At 44.1% G+C, this 9897-nt stretch overlaps 1 protein-coding gene across 1 annotated transcript in view; it reads left to right on the top strand.

Moving 5' to 3' along the window:
- Positions 1–957: 957 nt before the first annotated feature.
- LOC139379514 (lecithin retinol acyltransferase) overlaps positions 958–9897 on the top strand; it is a 9295-nt gene continuing 355 nt past the window's right edge. The window contains exon 1 of the mRNA XM_071122333.1: positions 958–1560. Coding sequence (XP_070978434.1) covers positions 958–1560 — 603 coding nt within the window. The remainder of the gene's footprint in view (positions 1561–9897) is intronic.

Raw genomic sequence — 9897 nt, 5'->3', positions numbered from 1 at the left:
CTAGACCGAACGGCAGCTCGGGGAAAGGTAAGGTAAAAAAAAAGGAAATAAATGGGAAGTGGGAAGTGTGTGAGTCTCTTTTACACCAAGACAGCACTCAACGAGCTATATAGGGCCATAAGCAAACAAGAAAATGCATATCGAGATGGCACTCCTAGTTTGCTGGCGGGTTTTAATTCAAGGAAACTTAAATCCGTTTTACCTCATTTCTACCAGCATGCCACTTGTGTAACTGTAGGACCTAGATCATCTTAACTCCTCACACAGAGACACACACAAACAGGAAGTACTAGCGCCGCGTTTAATACAGAAGTGCTCCAATGAAGCTGAGTTTATACAGGACTGTTTCGCATGCACAGATTGGACTGTGTTCTGGGATTCATTAGATAACGTGGAGGAGTTTACCATATCAGTCACAGGCCATCTGGATCCTGGACTTCCTGACGGGCCGCCCCCAGGTAGCAAGGGTGGTAAGTTACCAATGCACCAACAGGACCCTGAACAGCTTCTAACCCCCCCCCCCCCCCAGCCATACGACTGTTTTAAGTACTTTAACTGACTTGCCTAGTTAAATTAACGTTTTAAAAAAAATGATGTGGATACAATGTTGATTCAACCAGTTTTTCCCCACACAGATGCGATGGGCCTATTAGACTATTCGACACTGACACAACGCTGCAACATGGCAGAACATCTTGTGCTATGCTAACCGTAACTAGTTGTGATCTGCATGTCCACAGTAAGAAGTTGTAGCCTTTAGCCCTACAAGTGTCACTCAGAACACCTACTACGTGACTAATCTGCTCTCAAACAGCAGCCAATCGGTTCCTCGGTTCCCTCACGACGTCACGGAGGGCCCCTCGTTGAAACTGACCGCGACCTGAAGATGATAGAGGAGCGTGAGGCGAGGAGGACAACGTTCCGAAAAACAAGGACAAGGAATCTCCTCCAATAAAAATGTTGAATTCGCTCACATTACTCCTGGAAAAAGTGTTCTTCCTCACTCACCTCAATGCCTTCAGGCCCAGTTTGTTGTTTTCAGACACAGACAGAGCGAGGGAGAAGAAGAGAGTTACACATCACTGCGAGAATGAGGGGTGGAGAGAGAGAGTCCCGGATACCTCCGCCGGGGCCGCACTCCCAGAGTCCATATACCAACGAGGAGACTTGCTAGAAGTGCCCCGGACTTTATTCACTCATTTTGGCATCTATTTAGGAGACAACCGGGTGGCCCATCTGATTCCGGATATCTTGCCACTCTTTACAACGGACAAGCGTTCAATTCAGGTGATGGTAACAAACACACGCTTAGTTCTCGGAGTTTTATCCAAGAGCGCCAGTATTCGGGTGGATACTGTTGAGGACTTTGCGTATGGAGCATCAATTCTACTGAACGCTATGGACACTACCGTGCAGAAACGACCGTTGGATGGCGAAGAGATCGCGAGTAGAGCGGAGAAACTGGTTGGGAAGATACCGTACAGCTTGCTTTGGAATAACTGTGAACATTTCGTTACTTATTGCCGGTATGGCATTGCAATCAGCATTCAGACTGACAAGGTAACATATTGATATTGGCCTAGACTAGGCTATTTCTTGTTTTTTTACGCACGGACATAATGAAGAGGCTATCTCTCTGAAAGCTATATATTCCAATGTTAAACTAGCTGCAAAATGATGGCCTAAATAGGCCCACCGCGCTGGTCACAGACGTCAATTCAACTTCTATTCTACGTTGGTTTAACGTAACATCATTGAAATGACGTGTAAACAACGCTGATTCAACCAGTGTGTGCCCAGTGGGACATTTAAAAGATGCCTAAAGTGTTGATTACCCATTTGGTGTGCGTCCTGTGTACGCGATTGGTACTGTTGCGCGCTGGTGAGTTTTCACAGAGCGACGCTGCAGGATTCTGTAACTAGCAGAATCAAAACATTAAAATATTAATTTATAGATTAATTGAATGCTGTGAACTAGTAATTGCTGGTTTAGGTGATAGGCCTATCTGCCTTGATAAAAAAAAGTTCGTTTCATCAAGTTGATTCATCTCAAGCCAAATAGGTTAAAAGTGGTCATTAGCCTATTTTACTCAGTGAGCAATGCTAAATGATGCGCGTCAATATGGACCAATGGGTTTATAGAGCAGACAATGGTCCGTCCCAAATGGGACCCTATTATCTAAACTGTTTGGGGAAAAAAAGGGTTCCAAAAGGGTTCTTCGGGCTGTCCCCATAGGAGCACCCTTTTGGGTTCCAGATAGAACCCTTTTGTAGATAACCTCTTCGGAAAGGGTTCTACGTGGAACCTCGAAAGGTTCTACCTAGAACCAAAAGGGGTTATTCAAAGGGTTATCCTATGGAGACAGCCAAATAACCATTTTAGGTTCAAGATTGCACCTTTGTTTCTAACAGTGTAGACAGGGCTATTATGGTGCACACATTTTGGTCAGTCTGAAGTAGGGCCCCGCTCTGGTCTAATGTAGGGCCCTGCTCTGGTCTAATGTAGGGCCCCGCTCTGGTCTAATGTAGGGCCCCGCTCTTGTCTAAATTAGGGCCCTGCTCTGGTCTAATGTAGGGCCCTGCTTTGATCTAATGTAGGGCCCTGCTCTGGTCTAATGTAGGGCCCTGCTCTGGTCTAATGTAGGGCCCTGCTCTGGTCTAAATTAGGGCCCCGCTCTCGTCTAAATTAGGGCCCTGCTCTGGTCTACTGTAGGGCCCTACTCTGGTCTACTGTAGGGCCCCGCTCTGGTCTAATGTAGGGCCCCGCTCAGGTCTAATGTAGGGCCCTGCTCTGGTCTACTGTAGGGCCCTGCTCTGGTCTACTGTAGGGCCCTGCTCTGGTCTAATGTAGCGCCCTGCTCTGGTCTACTGTAGGGCCCCGCTCCTGTCTAATGTAGGGCCCTGCTCTGGTCTAATGTAGGGCCCCGCTCTGGTCTAAATTAGGGCCCAGCTCTGGTCTAAATTAGGGCCCTGCTCTGGTCTACTGTAGGGCCCTGTTCTGGTCTAATGTAGCGCCCTGCTCTGGTCTACTGTAGGGCCCTGCTCTGGTCTACTGTAGGGCCCTGCTCTGGTCTACTGTAGGGCCCTGCTCTGGTCTAAATGTAGGGCCCAGCTCTGGTCTAAATTAGGGCCCCGCTCTGGTCTAAATTAGGGCCCTGCTCTGGTCTAAATTAGGGCCCTGCTCTGGTCTAATGTAGGGCCCTGCTCTGGTCTACTGTAGGGCCCTGTTCTGGTCTAATGTAGCGCCCTGCTCTGGTCTACTGTAGGACCCTGCTGTGGTCTAATGTAGTGCACTGCTCTGGTCTAATGTAGGGCCCTGCTCTGGTCTAAAGTTGTGCCCCAAGGTGATTAGGGTGCCATTTTGGTTGATGATTTGGCCGTGTAAGCTGGGGGGCAAAACAGGATCAAACTCCTCCTTGCCCCAAAAGTAGGCCGACATGTAAATTAGGACATGGAAAGACAATGTATCATCGCAGTATTTAAAATAGGCAATTTGCGCTACTTTTGAGTTGATAGGCTGACAAGGCTTCGGAGTCTGCAGGTCTGGTGAGAGCCTGAGTTTGTTTTAAATGAGCCCATTCCAATTTTAATGTCCCTGTCTGTTGCTTTTAACAGTTGTTCATGGAACACAAGGCAGGAAGAAGTCCTTTTGAAAAGAGCTCTCATTTCTTAGCGCGCTCTGTTCTAACGGGTTCTGTTCCATTGGCTCTACTATAAGAGGGAATTGAGGATCATTGTGAAATTGGTTTGGTATTTGAACTTCAATATTTATTTTACCTTTTATTTAACAAGTCAGTTAAGATCAAATTGTCATTTACAATGACGGCCTATCCTGGCCAAACCCTGACGATGCTGGGCCAAATGTGCACTGCACTATGGGACTCCCAATCATGGCTGGCTGTGATACAGTCTGGAATCGAACCAGGGTTTGTAGTGACACCTCTAGCACTGAGATGCATTGCCTTATACCTCTGCGCCACTTGGGAACCCCTTGGGAACAATAGCTACCTCGGGTTCTTCATGAAGGAAAACAATGTGTACATAATTACATGGCAACTGTGAAGACAGCCGGGGACAGTCAACAAAGTGCATGATCACAATATTCAAATCTAATGTCAGCTGTCTATTATTCCTTACACACAGAGAGACATGTTGCACACCCTTTGGTTTTCTCATGAAATTATTTCAACGTGTTTTAAAATATATATATATTTATTACAAATAACTTACAATTCAATAGCTCCTTGATCACATGACCTAGGCACCTGAAACCAACTTTTGTATTGTTCACAGGGTAGGGACCATAGAAATAGAATGAATAGAAAGGGTCTCTCCATTCAAGTCAATGACGTCATAATGGGTGGACTGGCAGCCATTTTGAGTGTAGCCACAGTGTTCTCCATTCATTGGGAAATAGAAAAAATATTGAACTACCCACACTCTCTGCCTAGAGCTGACCGTCCAACCAAACTGAGAAACCGGGCAAGAAGGACCTTGGTCAGGGAGGTGACCACTACTGCGCTTCACCAATCTGGGCTTTATGCGACAGTGGCCAGACGGAAGCCACTCCTGAGAAAAAGGCACATGACAGCATGCCTGGAGTTTGCAAAAAGGCGCGTGAAAGACTGAGACCACAAGGCAAAAGAGTCCAAGAATGTGCAAAGCTGTCGTCAAGGCAAAGGGTGGCTACTTTGAAGAATCTCAAATGTTAAATATATTTTGATTTGTTTAACACTTTTTTGGTTACTACATGATTCCATATGTGTTATTTCATAGTTTTGATGTTTTCTTTACAATGTAGAAAATAGTAAAAATAAAGAATAACCCTTGAATGAGTAGGTGTGTCCCAACTTTTGACTGGTACTGTATATACAGTATTTATTTATAAAAAATGTAATCGTTTTTATAAGAAAACCAAAGGTGTGCAACATGCCTCTCTATGTAAGGAATAATGGACAGCTGAAATGCGGTTGCTAAGTCACATGGTTGGAGAGCTATTTAAATATGAATATTGTGGTCATGCACTTTGTTGACGGTCCCTAAATAGTTGCATTGGTGGTGGACCAGGCTGCCTACATCGTTTTTTCATTTATTATTTATTTAACTAGTCAAGTCAGTTAAGAACAACTTATTATTCACAATGACGGCCTACCGAAAGGCCTCCTGCGGGGACCGGAGGCTGGGATAAAAAAAATATAGAATAATTTAAAAAGCACATTGAAAATACACATCATGACAAGAGAGACAACACAACTACATAAAGAGAGACCTAAGACAACAACATAGCATGGTAGCAACACAACATAACAAGAACCTGGTAGCAACACAACATGGTAGCAACACAACACATGATATAAACATTATTGGGCACAGGCAACAGCACACAGGGCAAGAAGGTAGAGACAACAGCACACAGGGCAAGAAGGTAGAGACTACAGCACACAGGGCAAGAAGGTAGAGACAACAGCACACAGGGCAAGAAGGTAGAGACAACAGCACACAGGGCAAGAAGGTAGAGACAACAGCACACCTGGCAAGAAGGTAGAGAATACAGCACACAGGGCAAGAAGGTAGAGACAACAGCACACAGGGCAAGAAGGTAGCGACAATACATCACAAGAAGCAGCCACAACTGTCAGTAAGAGTGTCCATGATTGAGTCTTTGAATGAAGAGATGGAGATAAAACGTTGCCTACATGTTGCCATGTGATTATGAAACTCTAAGATATCTGCAATGTTATAGACATTTTTTCCTACGTAAAGAGCCTCTAACCCGAGGAATGTAGGCCTCCTGACTGGCACAGTGGTCTAAGACACTGCATCTCGGTGTGAAGAGGTGCCCCTGCAGTACCTGATTGAAATCCAGGCTGCGTCACCTCTGGCTGTGCTTGGGGGTCCCATAGGGTGGTGCGTGCTTGGACCAGGGTTGGCTGGCGTAGGCTGTTGTTCTAAATAAGAATTTGTCCTTTAACCAACTTGCCTACTTAAATCAAGGTAAAAAATGTAGCTCAAATCATTTGCGATTTATTAAAATTAGAAGAGCTGAATATTAAATCTCAAACTAACCGCAGATCCCAAACTACACCCTATTCCTAATGTAGTGAACTACTTTAGACCAGGGCCCCTTACCGCAGATCCCAAACTACACCCTATTGCTAATGTAGTGAACTACTTTAGACCAGGGCCCCTTACCGCAGATCCCAAACTACACCCTATTCCTAATGTAGTGAACTACTTTAGACCAAGGCCCCTTACTGCAGATCCCAAACTACACCCTATTCCTAATGTAGTGAACTACTTTAGACCAAGGCCCCTTACCGCAGATCCCAAACTACACCCTATTCCTAATGTAGTGAACTACTTTAGACCAAGGCCCCTTACTGCAGATCCCAAACTACACCCTATTCCTAATGTAGTGAACTACTTTAGACCAAGGCCCCTTACCGCAGATCCCAAACTACACCCTATTCCTAATGTAGTGAACTACTTTAGACCAGGGCCCCCTTACCGCAGATCCCAAACTACACCCTATTCCTAATGTAGTGAACTACTTTAGACCAGGGCCCCTTACCGCAGATCCCAAACTACACCCTATTGCTAATGTAGTGAACTACTTTAGACCAGGGCCCCTTACCGCAGATCCCAAACTACACCCTATTCCTAAGGTAGTGAACTACTTTAGACCAGGGCCCCTTACCGCAGATCCCAAACTACACCCTATTCCTAATGTAGTGAACTACTTTAGACCAGGGCCCCTTACCGCAGATCCCAAACTACACCCTATTCCTAATGTAGTGAACTACTTTAGACCAAGGCCCCTTACTGCAGATCCCAAACTACACCCTATTCCTAATGTAGTGAACTACTTTAGACCAGGGCCCCTTACCGCAGATCCCAAACTACACCCTATGCCTAATGTAGTGAACTACTTTAGACCAAGGCCCCTTACCGCAGATCCCAAACTACACCCTATTCCTAATGTAGTGAACTACTTTAGACCAGGGCCCCTTACCGCAGATCCCAAACTACACCCTATTCCTAATGTAGTGAACTACTTTAGACCAAGGCCCCTTACCGCAGTTCCCAAACTACACCCTATTCCTAATGTAGTGAACTACTTTAGACCAGGGCCCCTTACCGCAAATCCCAAACTACACCCTATTCCTAATGTAGTGAACTACTTTAGACCAGGGCCCCTTACCGCAAATCCCAAACTACACCCTATTCCTAATGTAGTGAACTACTTTAGACCAAAGACCCCTTACTGCAGATCCCAAACTACACCCTATTCCTAATGTAGTGAACTACTTTAGACCAGGGCCCATTCAATGGAGCTGGCAATAGAACCACCGATCTGGAGCCAACACTCAGTAGGTTTATTCCTCATACGAACATGATGTACACAGGGCAATGAAAAGCTTACTTGCAGTTCGACAACAACAACAACAACAACAACAAGTGAATACAAGAGTAATAATAAGTAAATAAACTAGGAAACAAATGTAGCACAGAATTTAATAGAAGGCACAGAAAGGAGTTGAAGATAATTTTAACCAACACTTTTCAGAATTCATCGTCTATTCCACATTGGTTCCCACGTCAGTACGTTGAAATGACGTGGGAAAACAACGTTGATTTTAACCAGTGTGACTTCACTGGCTCAATGTTAGTGGGAAATCTGTCTCGTTGGTCGATCCTCCACAAAATGAGAGAGAGAGAGAGAGAGAGAACAACGGACCCATTGAATCCTTTTCAACACATCAAATCACAACAGTATTTGCGGAGGTGATTTCAGAGTTGAGGCCTGGCAGCAGCGTGGCTGGGAGGGAGCTAAGGTTTTCTCCACCTTCATAGACTAACCATGATCGCCCCCCAAAATGGTTTGGATTGGATGGAAACTTATTCAATGACTTTAGACATAAAATATTTGAGTGTAACTTATACAGACTGGCTACCGCAGAGCAGAAGCAGAGACAGAATAACATACTGTAGCACTTAATACTTCAGAACCAGTGAGAGACTAAGACATACTTGTAGATGTCCTCATAACCACAGAAATGTGTTTTTGTCTTAAAGTAAAGTTTTATCTTTGCCAAAGGACCAAGAGTCAAATTAAACTGTACTTTAACTGATAGTGACCCAATGTACAAATATAGTCTTCATTTTTTAATTTGATTTAACTAGTTAAGAACAAATTCTTATTTACAATGACAGCCTACTCCCAGCCAAACCCTAACGGCACTGGGCTAATTGTGAGCCTGCCCTATGGGACTCCCAATCACGTCCGGTTTTGACACAGCCTGGAATCGAACCAGGGACTGTAGTGATGCCTCTACCACTGAGATGCAGTGCCTTAGACAGCTGTGCCACTCGGGAGTCCTTGTCTACTACAGGACACAACGTTTAACACTGATGATATTCTCCTCCCTGTAAGCCGGCCGGCCACCGTGTTCTACCTAGGGGTCTGCAGCTTTATGGCACAGCTTTATGGTATCCTGTAAATGGGTCAAGCCCTGCCCCCCCCCCCCCCCCCCACACACACACACCCTCTAAATGTTCCTCTCTCTATCACTATAATATAAACCATGAGGTGTCCTCATCTCTCACTATAATATAAACCATGAGCTGTCCTCATCTCTCACTATAATATAAACAATGAGGTGTCCTCATCTCTCACTATAATATAAACCATGAGGTGTCCTCATCTATCACTATAGTATAAACCATGAGGTGTCATCATCTATCACTATAATATAAACCATGAGGTGTCCTCATCTATCACTATAATATAAACCATGGGGTGTCCTCATCTATCACTATAATGTAAACTATGAGGTGTCCTCATCTCTCACTATAATATAAACCATGAGGTGTCCTCATCTCTCTGTCACTATAATATAAACCACGAGGTGTCCTCATCTCTCACTATAATATAAACTATGAGGTGTCCTCATCTCTCACTATAATATAAACCATGAGGTGTCCTCATCTCTCACTACAATATAAACCATGGGGTGTCCTCATCTATCACTGTAATATAAACCATGAGGTGTCCTCATCTCTCTATCACTATAATATAAACCATGAGGTGTCCTCATCTCTCTATCACTATAATATAAACCACGAGGTGTCCTCATCTATCACTATAATATAAACCATGAGGTGTCCTCATCTATCACTATAATATAAACCATGAGGTGTCCTCATCTCTCTGTCACTATAATATAAACCATGAGGTGTCCTCATCTCTCACTATAATATAAACTATGAGGTGTCCTCATCTCTCTATCACTATAATATAAACCATGAGGTGTCCTCATCTCTCACTACAATATAAACCATGGGGTGTCCTCATCTATCACTGTAATATAAACCATGAGGTGTCCTCATCTCTCTATCACTATAATATAAACCATGAGGTGTCCTCATCTCTCTATCACTATAATATAAACCACGAGGTGTCCTCATCTATCACTATAATATAAACCATGAGGTGTCCTCATCTTTCACTATAATATAAACCATGAGGTGTCCTCATCTCTCACTATAATATAAACCATGAGGTGTCCTCATCTATCACTATAATATAAACCATGAGGTGTCCTCATCTCTCTATCACTATAATATAAACCATGAAGTGTCCTCATCTCTCACTATAATATAAACCATGAGGTGTCCTAAAGTCCTCATCTTCCCCTCTCTATCACTATATTATAAACTGGGTGGTTCGAGCCCTGAATGCTAATTGGCTGACAGCCATGGTATATCAGACCGTATACCACGGGTATGACAAAGCATTTATTTTTACTGCTCTAATTAGGTTGGTAACCAGTCTATAATATCAATAAGGCACCAAAGGGGTTTTGGGTATATGGCCAATATACCACGGCTAAGGTC

Source organism: Oncorhynchus clarkii, chromosome 21, assembly GCF_045791955.1.
Source record: "Oncorhynchus clarkii lewisi isolate Uvic-CL-2024 chromosome 21, UVic_Ocla_1.0, whole genome shotgun sequence".
Lineage (NCBI taxonomy): Eukaryota > Metazoa > Chordata > Actinopteri > Salmoniformes > Salmonidae > Oncorhynchus > Oncorhynchus clarkii.
This window is presented reverse-complemented; position numbering and strand designations above follow the sequence as displayed.